At 44.2% G+C, this 24,337-nt stretch overlaps 1 protein-coding gene across 4 annotated transcripts in view; it reads left to right on the top strand.

Annotated features, from left to right (window-relative positions):
- MINDY4 (MINDY lysine 48 deubiquitinase 4) overlaps positions 1-24,337 on the top strand; it is a 459,492-nt gene that overhangs the window by 10,682 nt on the left and 424,473 nt on the right. For 3 of the 4 annotated variants that reach the window (XM_029588353.1, XM_029588352.1, XM_029588355.1), the window contains exon 2: positions 15,923-16,042. The exons of the other annotated variant lie outside the window; for it this stretch is intronic. In XM_029588353.1, coding sequence (XP_029444213.1) covers positions 15,923-16,042 — 120 coding nt within the window. The remainder of the gene's footprint in view (positions 1-15,922; positions 16,043-24,337) is intronic. 4 annotated transcript variants of the gene reach the window in all.

Below are 24,337 nucleotides of genomic sequence, written 5' to 3'. Positions count from 1 at the left end.
CCCTGAGGAAGGCTTGGGGACGGAGGCAGCCTGGTGGGTTGAGCAGCTTCTTTTGGCTAGGCCCCACTCTGAGGCTTTTCCACTGCATGCTGTGTGGTAGGCCGCGACAGTGTTTTCTCATGCTTTTGCCTACGTGTTCGGCTGCTTTTTATGGAACGTCGATTCAGCGGTGCGTCTCGGTGTGCATCTAGGTCATGCATCCAGGTTTTGGATGCTTTTTTGAGAGGCAGCTGGGGTGTCCAGGTTAAACGGCGTCTGGCTTGGATGTGCGCTTGGGCATACACATTGGGCGTACGTTTGTGTGCGCTTAAGTTGGGACACCCAGTTCTTGGATGTCCAGTTCTTGGATGCCTAGTTTTTTGGACACCTAGCTTTTGGATGCCTAAATTTTGGACGCATAAATAAAAAAAAATATATATATAATGGCGCCTATAGCTAAGAAGCCTAAGTGCTTTGCTTTGTGCACCGCCTGTCATATTCAGATGTCTCAGCTTGGCATGCCCTCTAACTTGTGCTAGTGCTGTTTAAAGGGTCAGGGAGAATTATCTTCCTCTGATTTTACTAAGCCTGGTTCTTCTTAGCCTGATGAGGTTATGGGTAAAGATGTGTCAGGAGAAGCGCTGATATTGGAACTCCCTTAACTGGTTCCTCAGCAGGGGACAACAGCTCAGTGGGCACAGCAAAGGTGCCTCCTGGTTTTGGCATGGATCCTTCTGATTTTTCTTGGGTAGAATTTTTTTCAGGATTTCAATCCTTTCTTCAGACGCAGTACTCAGCCCTGTCCAATCCTGTCAGGTCAGTCCCTCAGGTGGTGGCCTCTTCCTCTTCTGGAACTACGATTAAGCGCCAAAGTATTCCTCGAGCTGCAAATGTTTCTGATAGGAATCTGGAGGGCACTGATGATGAGGCAGATCCTGATTCTTTGGAGGATGTCGAAATTCCTCCAGGATTAGACCCGTATGGGACTATGTTGCAGTTCTTTCATAAAGATGAATTGCTGGCCTTGAAAATGCTGGGAGTTCCTGGATCAGATTCCACGTCTGAGTCAAAGTAAAATCCCATTTTGGTGTCTTTTCGTAAAGCCTCTTGTTTTTTCCCGGTTATGGAGGCCATTCAAGAATTGATTGATCTTGAATTGGAAGCCCCAGAGGCAATTTTTCAAGGGGGCCCGGCTTTGGAAGGCCAGTACCTCCTAGATCCAGTGGCGAGAGAGCATCTGCGTTTTCCAAAAGTAGATGTGCTTGTCTGTGCCATCTCTAAACGGATGACTATCCCCGTGGAGGGAGGAGTGGCCATGAAGGATGTACATGAAAGGCGAATTGAGGCCATCCTTAAGCAAGCATTTGAAGCAGTGGCAATGACTTTGCAGATAGATCACTGTTGTTCCCTGGTGGCTCACTGTTGTTTGCTTCTCTCTCAGGAGGTTGATGACTCTGTAGTGTCTTCCAGGGCAGTTATGGAACCCGCCACTGCCTTTTTAGCAAATGCGGGCTGCGATTTGGTCCGCATCTCGGCCAGAGGAGTGGCTTCGGTAATAGTGGTCAGATACCAGTTATGGCTGAGGAATTGGTCAGCAGATGCGACCTCCAAAGCTAATCTTATGAAATTGCCTTTTGAAGGCTTGCTCTTGTTTGGGAGCGAGTTGGAGAAGCTGGCCAGTAAGTAGAGAGAATCTACAGTTCCTTGGTTGCCGAAGGATAAGCAGCAGTTACCGTGCCCCTTTGGTATGAGGGGTTGTCTCAGAGGTTTCAAGTGTTTTTGTCCCTACAGAGGAATGACCTTTCAGAGGACTTGGATTTTTGGCAGGTCTCAGTTCTTTCGTCCCAGACAGCCCAGGCGGGGCAGGGGCTCAGGTAGTGCAACCTCCTGACCCTCCCAATGAAGGTCTGCTGACCCACCCCCGGGAACAGGAGATATGGAGAAGTCTCTCTCTCATTTATCAGAGGCGGGTCAGGATCACATCGGATCAGTAGGTCCTAGAAGTGATACGAGAAGGATATATGCTGGAATTTAGCAGTGTTCCTTTGGACATGTTCATGGTGTCTCCCTGCCATTCCCAACAGAAGAAGCAGGCGGTGGAGTGTACACTGCCAAGGCTGCTCAGTCTGAGACTGTGGTTGCAGTACCCACATCTCAAGAAACTACATGATGATATTCCATTTATTTCCTTGTGCCCAAGAAGGAGGGCTCCTTTCGTCTCATCCTGGATCTCAAAGGGGTCAACCGTCATTTGCGGGTAACTCATTTTCACATGGAAACATCACACTCAGTGATAATAGCCATACAATTGGAGGAATTCCTGACTTCCTTGGATCTGCGCGAGGCTTTCCTCCATATTCCTATCCGAGTGGAGCACCGTTTTCTGCGTTTTGTGATGTTGGGGTGCCATTATCAGTTTTGGGTGCTGCCTTTTGATCTAGCAACCGCTCCTAGAACTTTTTCCATGATTATGGTGGTAGTGGCAGCAGAACTGAGAAAGGATGGGATACTGGTACATCCTTATTTAGATGACTGGTTGATTCGGGCCATGTCTCTAGAAGAGAGCCATCTGGTGACCCTCAAGGTGATCTCCCTGTCAAGGAGCTCGGTTGAGTGGTGAATCTAGCCAAGAGCAGTCTTCAGCCATCTCAGTTGTTAGAGTATCTGGGTGTGTGATTCAGCATAATGCAGGGCAAAGTTTTTCTGCCAGAGGCTCTTATTCAAAAGTTGGTGTCTCAGGTGCGTCTCTTGGTGAGCACTATACACCCGAAAGTGTGGTTCTAATAAGTACTCGAGTTGATGGCGGCAACACTGGAAGTGGTGCCATGGGCGAGGGCGCATATGTTTCCCATTCAGCGCTCACTGCTGTCTTGTTGGAATCTGCAGTCTCAGGACTAGTCAATTCGGCTCCACCTGCCAATGGAAGTCTGCTCTCACCTCCAGTGGTGGTTACAAGCTGATCATCTGAGAAAGGGAGTTTCTTTGACATTGCTGGGCTGGTTGGTACTCATGACGGATGTGATCCTCCAAGGTTGGGGAGCTCACTGTCAGGAGCTAACGGCGCAAGAGTACTGGAATAGAGAGGAGTCTCTCTGGAACATCAGTCGGCTGGAAGCCCGGGCAGTCCAGCTGGTGTGCTTGCAGTTCAGCAGCAGACTGCAGGGTTGAGCGGTCCGAATAGTGTCAGACAACACGATGATAGTGGCTTACATCAATCAGCAGGGAAGAACCAAGAGCCAGCAGGTTTCACAGGAGATAGACTAAATGCGGAAATGCATCTTCAGGTGATTTTGGCATTGCTCATTGCAGGAAAAGACAATGTAAGAACAGACTTTCTCAGCAGGGAGAGTCTGGACCCAGGAGACTGGGTATTGTCAGATGAGACATTCCAGCTGTTAGTGGATCACTGGGACCTTCTGTTTATAGACCTGCTAGCAAGTTCTCGCAATGTGAAAGTTCCTTGATTCTTCAGTTTCAGGAGAGACTCAAAGTCCTTAGGTTCTCGTGCAGGTCTGGCCGGAAGACGAGCTGCTGTATGCCTTTCCCCCACGGGACATGTTAGGCAGAATAGTTGGAAGGAGCCAGATGCCATGAATTGCAGGATACATAATAGTTTGGTGAGGCCTCATATAGCATGGGACCTCTCCATGACCAGATACAGATCCTCTCTGCATTCTTGATATAAGTACATGAAAGCCTGAGAGCTGAGGCGATAACTTGTAACCATGTGTTCGTCTGGCATCTCCAGTAATGTGGTTTGTGGATAAAAGATGTGCTCCCTGTACCGCCTGCGTGCCTTCTTGCATGGCAAGGCCTGCCGTGGGCCAGGGCACTCCACCTGCAGGGCTTTCAGCTCTAGCTTCGGTGCAGGGCTTGCAGCTCTAGCTTCCCTAGGAGTCAGTTGAACCTGCCTTGCCTGTTTTTGTAGTTGTTGTTGTTGTGCAGCCTGAAGCAGCCAATATCCCATTAATAGAACACTTCCCCCTAATATTGTAGCTTAAGGAAGACAGGACAGGTAACAAAAGCTGTTTTTATTGGGCAGCAGGGCTGTGTAGGTGTGTATGAGAGAAGGCCTCATTTTATCGCATGTAATAATAACCACAATCTGCCATAATGGCTGCTGTCGTGCGATAAAAACTTTTTTTCCCCTCTACCACAAAAAAAGGTGTTATTTCCCATGTTAAATCCCACATTATTGTGCGTTATTTTACTGCGAAATGCAGTAGGAGTCCCTCATTTGCATAATTTTCCTGGTTTTGCATAACCATCATCATATTTGCATGCTAGGTTATGACAAAATAGATAGTGCACGTCTAATGTAAGATTCAATTTATTGTGCCATAAGGTCCTAACACGGATTGATGAATGACCCTATAAGTTTATATCTGAGGCAACAGAGGATAATGTGACTTGCCCAAAGTCACATGTAGTAGCAGTGGGATTTGAACCTGCTACTTTAACCACTAGGCTATTTGTCAACTGGTAGTCAAATCCATTCTCAAAAAGGCCAAGAGTTCCAGAACCTACTCCTCTGTGCTCCCAGCGAGGGATTCTAGATCCCTTGACACTATTGTGAGGAAAGATTTTTGGTGTACTATGCTCAGCGCTTGCATAACATCCTATCAGCTTTTCATGGACCAGCAAGTGCAGGGGGTGGCCGAGCAACTTCCTCAAAAACAGCAAGATGCCTTCCAGTCACTGGTGGGCAGCACATAGTTCATTCGACCATTGATGTTTTCAAAATGGCATCAAGAGTTTTTGCTGTAAAGATAGGTGCTTGCAGCCTTGCATTGTCCAAACCTTTTTTAAACCCAACTTTGCTAACTGCTTTAACCACATCCTCCAGCAATGAATCCCAGAGTTTAATTGTGCGTTGGATGAAATAATTTTCTCCGATTTGTTTTAAATGTGCTACTTGCTAATTTCATGGAGACCCCCTAGTCCTTGCATTATCTGAAACAGTAAATAACCAATTCACATTTACCCATTCTAGTTCTTTCATGATTTTATAGATCTTTATCATATCTCCCCTCAGCCATTTTATCTCCAAGCTGAACAGCCCTAACTATTTTAGCCTTTCCTCAGGTGAGCTGGTCCATCTCTTTTATCATTTTGATCGGCATTCTCTGAAACTTTACCAGTGCAAACCTTTTGAGATGCGGCAACAAGAATTGCATATAGTTACTCGAGGTGTGTTCTCACTATAGAGTGATATAGAGGTACTATGACATTCTCCATTTTTATTTGGCATTCCTTTCCTAATAATTCCTACAATTCTATTTGCTTTTTTGACTACTGCAGACACTGAGCCGATGATTTCAATGTATTGTTCATTATGATGACCAGATCTTTTTCCTGGGTGGTAACTCTTAATATCTCTATCTGGATGAATTGCTGGTCAAGAGCGCATCTCAGGCAGAAGTCCAATGAGTATGACTATCTGGGTATTGTAGTTACTAGGGTTCATTGTGAACTACTCTAAGTCTCATCTGAGCCTGCCACTTCAATTGGAGTTTATTGGAGTTCTGCTAGGCATGACTAAGGAAAAACTTTCCCTCCCCAACAAAGAGACGCCACCGTGGTGTCTGTAGCGGAAGAGATGCAAATGAGTCAGCAGACTTTAGAATGGGACATTTTGAGGCTGTTGGGCCTCATAGCATCAGCATGTCCTTCTCATGGTGCATCTTCACAAAAGAAGAGCCCAGTGGACCCTAAGATCTCAATGGCTACACTTTACTCAAGACCTACAGAATATCAAACATTCAGGGGCTTCCTGTCCTGGTGGTGAGACAGTTGCAAGCTGATCAGAGGAATGCCCTTCCAAATTGCTCCGATCAAAATTGTCCTCACGAAGGATGTATCCAACCTGGGTTGAGGAGTTCATGTAGATGGGTTTTGCACTCAGGGCTTGTGGTTTGCCCAGGAGAAGTTACATCAAATATACTTCCTGGAGCTCCAGAAGATCTGGTACATTGTAAAGGCTTTCAGGGATGAGATGGAAGCAGTCCAGAGAAATGGAATGTGGAGGGAGAGGAGAGACGGGGAGATATTATACAGATATTTAAATATCTGAAAGGCATTAACTATGCACAAAGATTGAACCTTTTCCAATGGAATGAAAGCTATACAACAAAGGATTACATTATGAAACTCCAATGAAGTAGACTCAGGAAAACATCAAGAAATATTTCTTCATGGAAAGGGTGGTGAAAGAATGGAATACCCTCCCAGAAGAGGTGATGAAGAGAATAATGGTAATTGAATTCAAAAGAGTGTGGGATAAACACAGATGATCCCTATTGGCTAAAAGATAGAAATGAAGAAACAGGATTAACCAATACAACTTTCAGTGTTATATTTCTTAATGGATAACCTTCATGGAGCAGCAATTACTACCCTTAACAAAAGGTATGGGGTAACCTGCACAGAATGAGAGTTACTACCCTAAACAACTTGCTGGGCAGACTTTAATGGACCACTTGGGTCTTTTTCTGCCATTATTTTACTATGTTCCTGTATAAAGTTATCTATGTTCCAATGCACAGCCAAGTGGGAATGTATGATACCAGCAAGCAGGAGGGTATGGGTTCATATCTCATGTGTTAGAAGGCTGTCCAGCTGTGGGACTGGACCATTTTGCAGAGCATGGTGCTGAAAGCCACATATCTGGCTAGAGAGGAGCGTGTTCTTGCGGACAGACTGAGTTGGTGCTTGCAACTTCACAAGTGGTCCCTCAACTGATGGGTAGCGAATCAGATTTTCAGCCTCTGGGGCACACCAGTGCCCCAGAGGCTGAAAATCCTCTTGGATTTGGGGATCCAGGGGGATCCAGATCTGTTCGCATCCCCTTGGAACAGGAAGGTCCCATTTTTCTATGAGTACATGGCAAGCTAGCCTCTGACATCTGGTTTAGAGCAGGGGGTTGCTGTATGTATATTCTCCAATCCCTCTAGTAATGAAGACTTTATTGAAATTCAAAGAAGACAGGGGAATCATGATTCTCATAGCTCTTTTTGGCTGAGAGAGTCTAGTTTCCATTTTTGTGGGTTCCACTTCAACAGGGAAATGCTCAAACTGGGGACTTCCCCATATCACTCAGGATCAAGGCAGGTTGCGCTATCCTAACATCAAGTCTCTATTGCTTACCGCTTTGATGTTGAGAGGCTGACTTTACAACCACTTGACTTATCTGATGATGTATCTTGAGTTCTTCAAGAAAGGTTTCCATGAGAAGATCTTATAGATTTAAGTGGAGGAGGTTCACCACTTGGTGTGAGCAAAAGACTCTAGATCCTTTCTTCTAACCCACACAAAAACTACTTGATTACCTTCTACATTTATTTGAATTTCATCTGAAGACTAACTCTGTAAGAGTTCACCTTAGTGCAATTGGTACTTACCGTCACCATGTAGAAGATAAACCCATCTCTGTGCAGCCTTTAGTTGCTCAGATTATGCAGACCTGCTTCATTTGAAGCCTTTTATTAGGCCTCCTGTGGTGTCTTGCAGCCTCAGCATGGTTCTGTCCCAGCTGATGAAAGCTCCCTTTGAGCACTTGCACTTCTGTGACCTGAAGTAGCTGACCTGGAAGGCTGTTTTTGGTGGTGGTCAGTTTGGCATACAGGGTCAGTGAGCTCCAGGCTCTAGTAACTTATCCACTTTATACTAAGTTTTATCATTAAGTTTTATCCTATGTTTCTACCTAAGGTGGTGTCTGAATTCTATTTTAACCAGTTGATCATCCTTCTGACAATTTTTCCCAGGCCTCTTGTCCACCAAGGTGAGCAAGAACTGCATGGTTTGGACTGCAAGAAAGCCTTTGCTTTCTACCTGGAGCATCCTGAAGCCTAAGAAAGTCCACCCAACGTTTTTTGTTTTTTTCTTGACACAAGCTGGGATTTGCCGTGGCCCAACAGACTGAGGTAGATATTAAAAGGAAAGTGGTTAGGTAAGTTAGCCAGATAAAACTTATCTGGCTAACTTACATGGGATATTCAGCAACACGAACATGCTGCTGAATATCCCTATGTTTTCTGCTACTTGGCTGGATAAGTTATATCTGGTAATATCTGCTCCATGGCAGGTCTAAAGTATCTGGTTAATTTAACTGGTTAAGTTTGAATATTGGTACTAATCTGGCTAAGTAGCACTGTCCCCATTATGTCCATTGCCCACTCCTGAGTTATCCAGCTATCTTCTTACCTGGATAAGTGACTTATCTGGTTAAGTGGCAACCACTGAATATTCAGCAATTTCTAATTAGCTGGATAAGTCCCTACTTTTCTGGCTAAGTAGTTTTGAATATTGGGCTCACTATATCTAACTGGAACAGATTGCATCTCTTCTGTTATGCCCGGGTGGGGCTGAATCTGGTGGAACATGTCAAGACTCTGTCCGGGCAATGGCAGTCTGGGTGGCTTACCTGCGATCAGTCCCAAAGGAAAAGATCTGCAAGGCTGTGACTTGGAGTTTTCTCTCCACATTCACATCTCACTATTTTCTGGACAGGGATGGCTGATGTGTCAGTAGGTTTGGCCAATCTGTGCTGTAGAACTTGTTTAAGGTATGGCACCCAACTTTTTTCCCTCCTGTGGCCCATTGTTTTTGTTTCAGGATGCCTCATATAGTTTAAGAATAAAATAAAGAAAAGGCTTGTTGCCAACAAAAACACTGTTGTTGTGTCCATTGGCACTTGCTTGTTATCCCTTTTATCATCGGCCGGGGAGGGGGGGGGATGGGGGAAGACGAGGGCAACCTGTAGCTGAGGGTTCCTCATGTGAAGACTGCCATCCTGATTATCCTCGGAGAAAGCAGAGTTTCTTAGCTGTAACAGGTGTTTTTCAAGGACAATGTAATGACAGGTCTCACAAAACTTGTCCACTGACCTGTGGAGTTTGCTTCTCTAAATTTTCTTCTTTTCCCATTGATAGCAGGGCTGAATTAGCCATGCTGTCTGGGAGTGTGCACGCGACCGGGAGTAGGCGGAGTTTTCCTCAGTGAGTCACAGAGCTTTGACTCTGTGCGGCTGCGCCGTCATCTTCCTGCGCGATTCCCCTTTTCTCCTCAGTCTCTTTTTTTCCGCGAGCCTTTTCACATGTGGGGTTTCTTCCTCTCAAAATTTTTTTCCTTTTTGGAGATTTTTGCGAGTTTCTCGCTTCAAGATGGCTCCGAAGCCATCTGGATTTAAATACTGCCAGTGTGGCAAAGTTATGTCCATCACTGATGGACATAACTATTGTTACATTTGTTTAGGTCTGCACCACAACCAATCCTCATGTAGAGACTGTGGTCGTATGTCCCCAAGGGCCCAGCACCAGCGCGCTGAAAAAATGGCACGTTTGAGAACGGGCTCATACACCCCAGCGACTTCGACACATTCTTCGCGGGATCAGGTTATTCTACCAAGTCTTCAACTCAGAAGAACAACTCCACAAGATATCCTGTTGGCAGCACTACCTACAAGACCATCCTCAACACCGGGGCAATTACCCCCACAACCAGGAACCCTGGCATCCACAGCCATGATGAAAATTTCGCAGGCATTAAGCTCGTTTTTTGAAGATCTTGAGCATGCGAAGTCCGATCCAACGGTGGAGTCTCCTCACCACACTCCACCTTCATCACCTGCTCCTAGGCCTCCTGCTCCAGCCAACCTTCCATCTCTGGCTCTCCCACGCAGCCCGGATTCACATATCACCTCATCCTCCCCAAATTCCTCCACGGGCATGCCTTTTGATCCACCGGAAGGCTTGCCAGAGCTGTACTCACCACCGGAAGACCTCTCATACGCAAAATTTATCAAAAAGTAGGAAATCTTCTGCAGGTGGAGACAGGGAAAATTCCTGATCCCAGAGCCGAGATGCTTGGAATTCTCAAGATATTCGAGATGCCACCAGAACCAACAGCCTTATCCCCTCATTCGGTCCTCGATGGGGTCCTATACAAGATGTGGGAAACCCCTTTTTCCACTACTGCTGCATCCTGTAAGACAGACTTAAAATACAGAATGAGAAATTCTGCCATTTACGATTCCACTCAACTTCCCCACAACTCCATCGTAGTTGAGTCTGTACTAGCAAAAGCGAAGCGCTCCAAGATCCATGCAAACGCACCCCCAGGATGGGATCACAAATGCGTGGACATTTTTGGCCGAAGAGTATACCATCACGCAATGTTGTCCACAAAAATACAACATAATCAGTTTTACATGACACAATATCTATATGAGTGTCTTCAAAAATTGATCCCTGTTTGTCTGGCTGAGGATAACACCCTCCCACAAGCCTTCCTGGATATAGAAGAAGGTCTCCGCCACTTACTTCGGTCGGTCTATGAGGCATTAGAATCTTCTGCAAGGTCTTCCTCAACTGCCATAGCGTCCAGGTGCCTTGCTTGGCTAAATGTGAGTGCGATTCGTGAGAATGTTCACGAAAAGTTGGCAGATATTCCATGTATGAGGGATAACTTGTTCGGCGACAAATTCGGAGAAACGGAGTCCCATCTAAAGGAGCAGAGCACGGTGGTACTCTCTCTCACCACCCCCTCTGATATGCATAAGGACCCTCGAAGATTCTACCCAGTCTGTCGCAGGAGATCCTATCCAAGAGCATCCTCTAGACCATTCATACCTTATCGGACACAGCACTATGGTCAACCTAGACATTCATCGCAATCACATCAGTCAAGGGGCAGGCCATGCCAACAGCGACAACCAAAACAGGGGGCTGCAGCTCTGCAAAAGCAACCGCCTGCTTTTTGAGTTCCATAGAGCCACCCCCACCAAAATTCATAGGAGGACGTCTGCGCTACTTTTACAGCAACTGGCAGTCCATCACTTTGGATCAATGGGTACTCAACATAATAAAGGAGGGTTATCGCCTGAACTTCTTGACCCTTCCATCCCTTCCCCATATACCTCCTCTTCGAAGTACATCTTCCCACTTATCATCCCTCAACACAGAAATTACAAATCTACAGATTCAGAAATCTGATCAATCAGTCCCTCTTCAACAACAAAATCAGGGATTCTATTCCCAATATTTTCTCATTGAAAAGAAGTCGGGGGTGGGGGTGGTTTCCGCCCAATCCTGGATTTACGAAACCTCAACAAACATATCCAGAAAGAAAGGTTCAAGATGACCTCTCTCAAGAACATCTTACCTCTGTTACAGCCCAACGATTAGCTATGCTCTATCGACCTGAAGGATGCATACTCCCATATACCCATGCATCCATCTTCGTGGTGCTACCTTTGTTTTCAAATTCAGAACACACACTATCAATACAAGGTTCTAAGGTGTGGCCTGTCCTCGGCTCCAAGAGTATTCACGACATGTTTAGTAGTGGTGGTGGCTCATCTCAGACAGCTATCGATCCAAATATTTCCTTATCTGGACGACTGGTTGCTAGTGACATCAGATCCAAATACGCTACAAGCACACATGGTACGCACGATCAACTGTCTCCAGACACTGGGGTTTCTCATCAATTATGAGAAATCACACCTACAACCTTTGCAAATTCTGCAATTCATAGGAGCTCTCATCAATACTGTAGAGGAGAAAGCCTACCTTCCCCAGGACAGAATGCAAATGCTTTCCTGCCTAGCGCAGAAATTATGCAGCCAAAATCAGGCATCGGCACATCAAGTTTTTCAACTGTTGGGTCACATGGCAGCAGCCATTCATGTAGTTCCTCACACGAGACTGCACATGCGCCGTTTACAACGGGGCCTCAAAATTCAATGGTCACAGTTCCTGCAGCCCCTCAACTCCAGGGTTCAACTCACCAAACCAATGAAAGCAGACATTCAATGGTGGCTCTCTCCCACCAACCTATCCTCAGGAGCTCCCTTCCGGTTGCCCCCTCATCAGCTAACACTCACAACAGATGCCTCCAGGATAGGTTGGGGAGCCCATCTCAACAATCTAAAATCTCAGGGATTTTGGTCTCCACAAGAATCCACGTACCAAATCAATCTCCTGGAGTTACACACAATCCGGAGGGCACTTCAGCCCTTCTCTTCTCAAGTCCAAGGAAAATGTCTCATGGTGTACACTGACAACCAAGTCGCCATGTTTTACATAAACAAAGAAGGAGGGTCCGGTTCATGGACACTGTCGAGGAGCGCTTCGAATACTCCAGTGGGCGAGTGCAGCTCAGATATCCCTCCAGGCCACTTACCTTCTGGGTCTGGACAACATCACGGCGGATCGCCTAAGCAGGGTTTTTCACCCACACGAATGAACTTTAAATCGAGATGTGGCCCTCACCATCTTCCAATTGATTTCTTTACAATGGAAAGCAACCGGCAAATACAGATCTTTTGCTCCATCTACCCCAGCAAACTTCGGTATGCCCCAGATGCCTTCCTCATCCCATGGATGACGGGCTTATTATACACCTACCCTCCCATCCCACTAATATCAAGGACAATTCAGAAATGCATTCAAGACATAGCGGACATGATCCTCATAGCTCCAGCATGGCCAAGACAACCATGGTATGTGTATCTCATGCGCCTTTCCATACGCCTACCGATTCTGCTGGAAATCTATCCGCAACTTTTAACACAGGAAGGAGGCTCCCTCCTCCATCCAATGCATCAATCCCTCCATCTGACGGTGTGGAGATTGAAAGGCAAATATTAAATCACCTCGGCCTACCTTTGCAGGTAGAAAATATCCTTATTGCATCCAGGAAGCCTTCAACTAGACATAACTATGCTGGCAAATGGCATTGCTATGAGACATGGTGTAAGCCAAGGAACCTAGATCCATTCTCCTCTACCGCCATCCAACTACTGGAGTATCTTCATACTCTTTTTACCAAGCAGGTCTGGCTACCACATCAGTTTGGGTACATATCAGCGCTATTGCAGCTTTTCATCATTCTCATAAAGGCCTACTCTTTTCTAACCATCCTTTGATTTCCAGATTCGTGAAGTGCATGCTTCACCTCAGACTGCCGGTGACAAAGCCACCTGTACCATGGGACCTGAACATTGTCTTGGAGCAGCTAATGCTGCCTCCCTTTGAACCCTTAGACACAAGCCACATTAAATACCTGACAGGGAAGACAGTATTCCTGGTGGCCATCACATCAGCTAGGAGAGTAAGTGAGTTACAAGCCTTAGTTCACTACTCTCCTTACTTAGAATTCTACCACGACAAAGTTACCCTTCGTCCTCATCCCACCTTCCTTCCTAAGGTGGTCTCTGCTTTTCATCTCAATCAAACCATCACTCTGCCCATTTTCATGCTAAGGCCTCATCACAATGATCGAGAAAAACTTCTCCACTCGCTGGACTGTAAACGGGCTGTGGCTTACTATAAACAAAGGACTCAATCTCCTGTAAGACCTTCTCAGCTCTTTCTTTCATTTAATCCAAATGATCCTGGTCAACCTGTCTCTAAGAGAACCATTGCCAGTTGGTTATCACAATGCATTCAGCTTTGTTACAGCAAACGATCAATCAAACTTCACAAGAACCAAATATGCACCACTGCAGCATCAGTTGCCCACTTGAACAAGGTTCTATTACTGGATATCTGTAAAGTGGCAACTTGGTCCTCCATCCATACCTTCACATCACACTATTGTCTACAACAGCAAGTGACCTCCGATGCAGTGCTGGGCACAGCAGTCTTGTTGACTTTTCAAAACCGATGAGACTGTCTACTACTCTATGGGTCGCTGTCCTGACTTTCAAAGACATACCAAATGGACACACCCGGGAGCTTGGGACTCCCAGACAGCATGGCTAATTCAGCCCTGCTATCGACGGGAAAAAGCAAGTTTGCTTACCGTAAATGGTGTTTCCGTAGATAGCAGAATTAATTATTTTTATTTATTTATTTGTTTTATTTACCGGTGTTCGATTTACATATCACATTGGTTTACAACTAATTTGAAAGGTGTGGGAAGGAAGTATAAGATGTTATAGCATATATATATATATATATATATATATATATATATATATATGGGTAAAAACAGTGCCAAAATAGATAGCATAAATAATAATATTGTAACAAAAAGGAATTAGATAGCATAAATAGTGGTATAATAGTAGTAATTAGCATTAGAGTAACAGGGTAACAATAATTATCATTAGGTATATTTTTGATCCCTCCCTCCTCCCTAGACAGTCCCACGAAGGACACTTAATTATTACCTCTCGCTTGGCTACAAAGAGACTGAGGAGAAGAGGGGAATTGCGCGGGAAGACGACCGCGCAGCCGCACAGAGTCAAAGCTCTGTGTCTCACTGAGGAAAACTCCGCCTACTACCGGTCGCGTGCACGCTCCCAGACTGCATGGCTAATTCATCCTGTTATCTACGGAAACACCGTTTATGGTAAGCAATCTTGCTTTTCATAAAATATAAGACTGAAGGGACCCCGTGTGGATGCATATTATAATGCATGAGTGGGCATGCTCAGTGAGGCACAATCAAAGTTCTAGAAACTTTGACACACGTTTTCTGTGCCAGGCTCCATCGGATGATGTCATCCCATGTGTGAGGCCTGATATCCTGCTTTCCTCAGAGAACACCGATTACAGGTAAGCAGCGCTGCTATATGCATGTATATTTATAAAATAGGTAGAAAATGTAAATGCTTTCATTGCAGTGGGAATATACGCATGTTTTGAAATATATGCACAGACTTTCAGAACATAAATACCTGGTAATTTATAAATTGCGCAGCTCCTACTAAAGAGTTTATAAAATACTAGGATAAATCTCAGTGCGTCCTCTTACGAACGCACGTGCAGTAACGTGAATGAATAGCTTTGAAAGTTATTGTCTAAGAGGTCAATATCTAGCCTAAGTGGTGCTGAATAAGTAAGGACTTATCTGGCTAAGTGACAGCAGCTGAATATCTGGCCACATTTAGTGGCCGCCACTTGGCCGGGTAAGTACTAAACTAGATATTATTTATTTATTTATTTATTTATTTATTTAACGGATTTATATACCGGAAGTTCCTGTATAATATACATATCACCCCGGTTTACAAAGAACAGTAACTATCGCTTCATTTAGCGGTTTACATTGAACAGATAATCAAAGTAACAAATGAGTGTATATTGCTAAAACAGTTAATAAGCCTACGAGTTAATAAATATATAACATGGTAGAAATGTTTGTCAACATGAATATATGTATATATGATTATAAATATAACGAATCCAAACATGATTATATGATAGAGTACAATTCAATAATTATCTCATCAGGAAGTTATATGCTAGGGGCTGGGGAAAGAGCGAATGAAATGAAAAATGCCTTTCTTCCTGCTCTTAGCTCTGGTAAGTACTTATCTGGCTAATTGATTAGCGTAAAATGGGTGTTTCAGGGAGAAGTTATGTATCAAGTGAACTTAACTGGATAAGAGCTGATATTCAGACTTATCTGGTTAAGTTAACTGGATAAGTTAGATTTGCTCAAAAGCAGGTCTAAAATTAACCAGATAAGACTTATCTGTGCTGCCAATACCCCTTGTGAGTTAGCTGGAGAAGTCTTATCCAGCTAACTTACCTAAATGTTGATCTTTCAATCTCTACATCTAAGTGCACAAATGACTGAGATAAGGGTCTACTACTCTATGGGTTGCTGTCCTGACCTTCAAAGACATACCAAATGGACACAACCCAGGAGCTTGGGACTCAAGTGTCAAATGTCAGCTAATTGCTTGACACTTGTTTCACTCACTTTTTAAAATTGAGCCAAGATGGTGAAGGACTCTAGTACTGCCCAGCTCAATTGGGAATTATTGGCTATAGAAACTCCCCAGTTGCTTCTTGCATGCCTCATTCTGGGCCATGTGACAGAATGGGCTGCTTCCTGCTGCGTTTCAGCCTTCTGGAAAAAGAATAAGCAAGAACCATGAGTTGCTGTTAAGCTGTAACTCCATTAGCATGCATTTGGGGTTTTGCAGGGCTTGAAAAGGACATGTGCCACTATGGATCAGGAATTTCCACGTTCGGAGCACAGCATTAACAACAGAAATGAACTTCGAAATGTCTTACGATTAGAATCCCTGTACAAACAGAACAAGGTAAGCAGAGTAATCTTTGTATTTAATTGAGTTACTTACTGAATTACTTGATTTTATACATTTGTTTATTTGAGGAATTAAAAACAACTATATTAAGAATGAACATTTCTCTTGAAAACAAACGTAAACAAAGATTTAAAAGGCTGTATTTCAATCTTAACCCTTGATTATCCCGCTAACAGCCTTATTGATTTTAACCATTCTCTTAATAAATGAAATTCCCAAAGTCTCTTTTGCCCTCTATGTTTGTCTTGATTAGATTGTAAGCTCAACTGAGAGGCATTCTCTCTTATGTGATTTTATACAGCTCTGGGTACGTCGAATACTGTTATGGAAGTGATTAGTAGTAAAGTAGTAAATGGTGGTAACTCCATTCCTAGCTTATATTTCCAGATAATGGTATTACTGCAGTTTTCAGATCTGTGGCCTCTATTTAATACTCGTTCCCTCTCACTCTGTGTCTTTAAGCCTTTAAGTGGATGCTCTTTTATTCCCCCTAGAAAGGGAGAGACAGAGGGGCCTGTAACAGTAGAATGGGGCCCCAGTTCTTTTGAAAAAGTGAAGTCAGTTTTTTGTGCTGTACTGCCCGCTTCTCCTACTGGGCACTGTGGTTATATTCTGTCAGGATTTTAGAGTGATTTTTTTTTTGAATTCCTGTTGAAAGTTGACCAGTACTGCCACGGTACCAGCTCTTTTTCTCATATCACTTTCACTGGCAAAATGCAGACACATGGCAATCTGCAGAAATCTCCTGTGCTTTCCTTATAAGGAGAAGAGGGTCGACTTAGAAGAAAGAGAAGCTCTTTATTTATTTTTCATTTTCTCTTTATTAGGTTTTTTAAATCAATTATATACAAAGCTTAACTTTGTTACAGAAACATGGTGAATTACATCAAGGCAAAAATTTCACAACAAAATGAAATATTTTCCAAATTAAATGTCCCAGATTAAATACACCTCATTAGACCACTATAATAGGTGGGGGTGGTGTACTGCAAAATCAAGGGAGATAAAAATAAGAACCAATAAGGAAATAACGAACTAGCTTCAGGTATCTCTATCTGGACTATTTAGACTACTACCCATCTGTTGTTCCAATATTTTAGCATCAACAAAGCCCCTTAGCTGCTCTGGTAAGAAAAAGATATAACTATCCCTCCCATACTTAAGGACGCATTTACATGGGAACCTAAGTATGAAGGAGGCACCAAGATCTAATACATCCTGTTTTAAAGCTAGAAAGCTCTTTCTTTTCTGTTGGGTTTCTTTTGTTAAATCTGGAAATATTCGAAGACAAGATCCCATAAAAGGTACACCGATCTTTTTAAAATATGCCCGCATGATTATTCCCATATCACTTTCATTAAAGAAGGAGATCAATAATGTTGCTTTTTCAGCAATTTCATAAGTGGATGATTCCAAAACCTCAGTCAGATTTTCTAACATATTTTGAGTTGGTGGTATATGTTGATTTCTTTGTATAGACAAGAAGTACACCTTCTCCAGGGTTGGAGTCTTATCAGGAGAAATCTCCAAAACTTCATGAATATACCGATTCACGGTTATCCTAGGCAATTCTCCAACAACCCTTGGGAAATTGATAATCCTCAGATTTAAATGCCTTAATCTGTTCTCAATTTTCTCCATTTTTTCTTTTAATCATTACACAATCTTGTGTCAATAATGTCTGTACATCTTTAACCTATTTCAGTCCTGTCTCCAAATCAGTAATTTTTCCAGAAACCTCCATTTTGTGTCCATCAAAGTTATTATTTAAGGTATCTAGCTGGCAGGATACCAAATGGACTTCGCCATTGTAGATGACAAATTCCACAGGCAATCCAAAGTAACTACCTGTGGTTGTTCCAATGTTACCTCTCGCATGGTGTGGGGAAGGGAATCCTACCCCGAGGCCTCACCTCCAGGGTTCCGCTGTTCCTCTCTCCTTCCCAGATCATTCTCACCGGTAAGGGTCTCTCTGTATTCGCGGAGGTCTGCACCTGCTTTCCCAACGACGACGCCCCCTTCAAACTGCCCTCTGAGTGCTAACACTTCGGGGCTCTCAGGCAGCCACGGCGTCGATGTCGCATGTGCAGCTGGTGGAAGTCGGACGTCCAATGGGCTGAGGGAAACCTCCTCTGAGGTCGGGTCACCCGCTCCCCTCTGGGACCTGACAGCCCTGTTGCCCCGGAGCCAGCAACACACTGCGCGATCGTTCTCTGTCCGGTTGGGATCGCCGAGGTAGAAGGGTAAGCTCTGGGTCTCCCCTTACGTTTTGCAGGCATTTTTTTTCTTGAAATATCTCAAAAAGGAAAAAGGACGCCAGAGCAGGAGCGTTGTGCGTCTGCTTAGTCCGCCATCTTGACTCCACCCCAAGAGAAGCTCTTTAATGACTGATCCAAACTTTTGGAAATGCAGAATCTAATTGACTGATTTGACTTTGTTCCAGTGAATAAAGCATGTTGTCTGCACAAATAGTTTGGTTTATTAAATAGGAATCAAAAGGATAAACACAACAGAGCAAAATGTCATAATTTAGGGGCGGATTTTAAAAGCCCTGCTCGCGTAAATCTGCCCGGATTTATGCGAGCAGGGCCTTGCGCGCCAGTGCGCCTATGTTCCATAGGCCTACCGGCGTGCGCAGAGCCCCGGGACTCGCGTAAGTCCCGGGGTTTTTCGAGGGGGGCATGTCGGGGGCGGGGCCGATCGGCGCGGCATTTTGGGGGCGGGATGCGGCGTTTCGGGGGTGGGCCCGGGGGCGTGGCCGCGCCCTCCAGAACCGCCCCAGGTCGCGTCTCGGCGTGCTAGCGGCCCGCTGGCACGCGGGGATTTACTTCTCCCTCCGGGAAGCGTAAATCCTCCGACAAAGGTAGGGGGGGGTTTAGATAGGGCCGGGGGGGTGGGTTAGATAGAGGAAGGGAGGGGAAGGTGAGGGGAGGGTGAAAGCGAGTTCCCTCCGAGGCCGCTCCGATTTCGGAGCGGCCTTGGAGGGAACGGCGGCAGGCTGCGCGGCTCGGCGCGCGCCGGCTACACGAAATCGGCAGCCTTGCGCGCGCCGATCCAGGATTTTAGCAGATTCGCGCGGCTACGCGCGTATCTACTAAAATCCAGCGTACTTTTGTTTGCGCCTCATGCGCCAACAAAAGTACGCGAAGGCGCGCTTTTTAAAAATCTACCCCTTAAAGTACAAGAAAAAAGTAGCATAGTAAACATATTTTTCTTACTATTTAGTACTATAGTCAAGTCTACTGGTCTCCTGTAATGCTGTGGAAAGGGCTGCAAAATCCAGGCCTTCCTGCGGAATTCCCCAGTCCCGAGCCAGAACCAGACAATTTGGTGCCTATGGCCAGGTGAAAAATTGCGCCTTCACACATTACACAACACATGACACCACGAGTTGGGAGACTGTTAAATGTTTGTACAGCAATGCCCATGGCCAGTGCAAGGGTACTAGAGGCCCTAGGAAAGCTTTACAGCCTTGCACCCCCACCCACCCCATTACACCTTCCTCCCACACGATTAAAAATTATTCATTTATAATAACAGATTTTACATGAAAAAGAACATTCAAAGCACAGTCTTTTGAGGTAAAAATATCACTTATGATATGTATATTATATTTACATGCACTGCTATGGTGCCAATCAGAAAACCATGCAAAAAAGCAAGAGACACTTGGAACTTTTATAGTATTAGGCCTCCTGTAATGCAACTTGGGTATGACCCTACCTATGAAAGTTAATACTACAAATATTACACCACGCCTAAAATAGTAATACACCCCCTATTAGGAAAATATATCAAGCCAAGCTGCTATAGATCCCTACATAGAAACTACACATGCAAAACATATAAAGTCCCTCAGATTCAGAATAAAGAGACCATACACTATAAATAGAAATGTACATACAAAAACTGAACTGGTAAACCACAACAAGCCAAATTCTGTATGCACTACAACAATGTAAAAAACAGAAATATTACCATTCCTCATAAAACAAAATTAGTAAAACCATATCAGTAAAAAGATTAATTCCTTTCACAACACCAATAGACCCACTAGAAAACAATATCTAGCTACACTACACACCCCTTCACCTAAGCTTACTAAACTTCACACCACAAACGAAAGGGCCCTCTCCCTAGCAGGTCCGTTACTTTGGAATAAACTACCCACCTCCCTCCACCAAGAAACCTGCCCAAAAATATTCAGGCAAAACCTGAAGACCTGGTTCTTCAAACACTCATACACCTATTCACACAGTCACTAGCACCCCCCTCTCCAATTCCTAACCTCCCTCCTCCTCTCTCCCCCCCCCCTTCCTTTCCACCTCCTATCCACCCCCTTTCCACTTTACTTAACACTCCCCCTTCTCCCCTGCATCCCGTAAAGTTAATTTATCAGGACAGCATATTGTATATTGTATATAAGAACTTTTTATTCCCAAACACGTGTATATATGTTGATATTCTTATGTTGATATCCTACAAATGTTGATATCCTTCCTATTTATCAGAATTTCTTTGCCCCCCCTCGTTTAGATAACCTTAGTTATCCCACTTAGTTAATTATTACTTGTATAATCTACTCTGTTATTGTATGTATGTTTTTACTGTTCCTCATATAATTATGCGATAATTGTAAAGCCTGTTGCTCAGTTCTGTTCTCTGTAAACCGACGAGATGTTCCCAACGTTCGTCGGTATATAAAAGATATTAAATAAATAAATAAATAAATAAAACAATTAATAAATAGAATAACATTGAATAATTAAAAACTCATAAAAATCTTCCAAACAATAAAATATTTCTAAACAAACACATCACAGAATATCTAACAGTTAAAATAAGGATTTTAAAAAAGTTCCCATTATCCATACCTTGGAACTTTTGATTTCCAGATGCTCTGAAATTGTCATGGATTAGCAAACAGAGAGTAACTGTGGTAGTTCTGCACAAACATGCTCCCTCTAATACACACTACAAGCTCTCTCTCACTCCTCCATACACATGTTCTTTCTCACTCTCCCACACACATGCTTTCTTTCATTCTCCTACATATATACCCTCTCATCTCCCACACACATGCATACATGCTCGCTCTCACTCTCCCACATTCATGCTCTCTCTCACTTCCTCCTTGACGTAGCAGCCAGCAATAATCTCCTTCTTCAGGCTCCGTGGCCAAGGGAACGACTTCTGGACATGGAGCCGAACCAGCAGCGCGGCCCCAAAGCAATTGATGGTTTGGTAAGTGCAGCTTTAGTAAGTGGAAAAGCAGTGCAGCCCTGCCAGAATCAGCAATGGGGCCGAGCTGCTTTTCCACATACTAAGGCCACGTTGACCACGCTGTCAATTTTGATGGGGCCATGCTGTTTTTTCTCTTGCTGAGGACCCGCCAGCCACACTGCTCTGATTGGCACATGGCAGCGCTATGGCACCTTTTGGTAGCGGTGCCTATGGCCTTGGCCATATTGGCCATAGGCACGCTATGGGTCTGCCCCAGTCCCTGCAGAATCGCCACGGGAGACCCAGGCTGTGTAGTAGTAGCAATGATGTCCCTTCACTCTCTCTATTCCTTGCCTTGATCTAAGCATTCTAAGAGGAAAAGGAGTCCAATGACAATGCAGTGCTTCAGTCTGCATCCTCCTTCTCTGTTTCCAGACACTATAGTGCTGCATGGTTCAAAACGTGACATTGGTGGCTCGACAGCAGAAGAGAAGGACATGCACTGAAGCGCTGTGTTGCCGCTGTGCTCCTCCTCCTAGCATGCTGAGATTGAGGCAGGGTAGGGAAAGAGTGGAAGACTCCTATTCCTTCATAGTCCTGGGCAGAAGAGAAGGTTACAGCCTGCAGCACAGAATTGCACTCTGTGAGGTAGAGGAATGAGGGACAAAAGTGAACAAGGGGATCTCAGGTATTGTGAGGAAAGGGAGAGTGAGTGAGCAGAGGCAGTAAATAAGATACAGGAAGGCAAGAGTGATTGAGGTGATCTCAGAGGTTTTGGGGAGAGGGTGAATGAGTGAGGGTTACAAGGAAGACTGGAGGGAAAGGAGTGAGCGAGAGGTAGGAAAGGAAGCAAGTGTGATTAAGAGAATCTCAGAGGTTGTAGGGAGAGTGAGCATGGCAAGTGGAGGGATTGGAAGGCAAGAAGTGAATTAGAGACAGGAAGGCAAGTGTTATTGAGGGAATTTCAGGTTGTGGAGAGAGGGAGAGCTAGTGAGGGGTGCAGGGAGGATTGTAGATAGTGAGGTGCAGGGAGGCAAGAGTGAGTGAAAGAATCTCAGTGGTTGTGGAAAGAGGAAGAGTGAGTGAGGGGTGGGGGGATTGGAGAGAAGGAAGTGATGATCATAGGGGAAGCAGGGGAGAGACAGAGGATTGGAGGGTAAGCAGGGGAATTAGTGAGGAGATTGGAAGGTATGCAGGGAAATTAGTAAATGAGGAGACTGGATATGCCAAAGGGTGTGAGTGAAGAGATTGAAGGTGCTGTGGGGTATGATAGATGAGTGGAGGGGCTGTAATGTATAAGGAGGGTAGAGGGGTGCTTTGGAAAGAGTGAGTGAGGGGATTGAAGGAAGTGTGGAGTGTGAGTGGGCATGGGGTGTGAGTGAGGGGATTGAAGAGAGTGTGAGAGAGAGAGAGGACTGATGAGATGGAGGTGGTGTGAGTGGCTCATTCCTTCCTCTCCTGACCCTAGACCTTCTTTCCCCTTCTCTCTCCTCCCTCTCCTCCCTGATCCCCCCCATCCTCCTCCATCCCTTATCCTGTTACCGTCCTGCCTGAGATCTTTTTTTCATTTCTCTCTTCTGAGATACCCTGTTTTCGCATCTGCAGATAAGAACATATAAATTGCCACACTGAGTCAGACTGAGGTTCCATCAAGTTCAATATCCTGTTTCTAACAGTTGCCAATCCAGGTTACAAGTACCTGACAAGATCCCAAACAAAAGACATACACCATGCTGCTAATGCTTAGGTTAAGTAGTAGCTTTCCCCAAGTCTACCTGATTAATAACAGTATATGGACTTCTCCAAGAACTTGTCCAAATCTTTTTTAAACCCAGCTACACTACACTACACTACACTACACTTTTACCACACCCTCAAGCAATGAATTCCAGAGCTTAAATGTGCTGCTTGCTAACTTCGTGGATTGTCCCCTCGTCTTTGTATTTTTTTTAAAGAATAGATAACCAGTTTACATTTATTTATAAGCCTCTGACATATCCACTTCAGAAGAGAGGGGGTGCCAGCATGGCCATTTGGCTCGGGCCTACAATGTTCAAGGGGCCTACTTTTGTTGGGCAAAATTAAAAAAAAAAAGCTAAATATATCTATTTCTAACCTTAACTTTGATGACTGTGTAGGTCAATCGTATGACAATGATGCCAATATGGCTGGCATGTACAATGGTGTTCAAGCTAAATTGAAAGAAAGAAATAAGAATTGCTTGTTTTCAAGCTGTGCAAACGATACGTTAAATTTAGTCGGAGTGGATAGTGCCGAGGCATGTAAAGAAGCGATTACATTTTTTGGAACGATTCAAAAAATGTATAATATCTTCAGCTCTAGTTCACAAAGATGGGAAATACTGAAAAAACTTGTTCCTGTATCCCTCCATCAAATGTCCAAAATGAGATGGTCAGCCAGGATAGATTGTGTTCAAGCTATTGCTCGGCATTTGGGAAGTATTAGAAATGCTGTAAAAGAGCTGAGCAAGCTTACAAACTTAACAGCAGAATGTAAGGCTGACCTTGGTGGTATTGAAAAGTATCTGGACAGTTTTGAAAGTGTTTTAATGGCTTCAATTTGGATTAAAGTGCTAACAATGATACATGAGGTAAATCTACTATTGGAATGTCGTGATGCAACATTGGACGCAGAAAGAGACAATATCAATCAATTACAAGAAGATCTGAAGCTTAGAGACAAGTGGGATGAAATACCGTATTTTCCGGCGTATAAGACGACCCCCCCCCCCCCCTTTTTATACACATTTTTAAGAAAAAAAATAATTTTACACTCAAACAGGAGCAACCCTATCTATGAAAGGGCAACACTACAAATACCGTATATCAGGCCCTAAAAACCAATACACCTCTTATTAGGAAAACAGAACTAGCAAGCAGCTAGAGATCCCCACACAGAAATAATTGTAAAACTATACTAATAAGCAGAATAAATGTTTCAAAACAGCTATGAACAGAATAACATCCAACAATTAAAAACTCATAAAAACTATTAAACATTCTCCAAACACCAATAAAATATTTAAAAAAAGCAGACACATCACAT

This window comes from Rhinatrema bivittatum, chromosome 2 (assembly GCF_901001135.1).
Source record: "Rhinatrema bivittatum chromosome 2, aRhiBiv1.1, whole genome shotgun sequence".
NCBI lineage: Eukaryota > Metazoa > Chordata > Amphibia > Gymnophiona > Rhinatrematidae > Rhinatrema > Rhinatrema bivittatum.
Note: the sequence above shows the minus strand (reverse complement) of the source record. Positions and strands in the feature narration are given on the sequence as shown.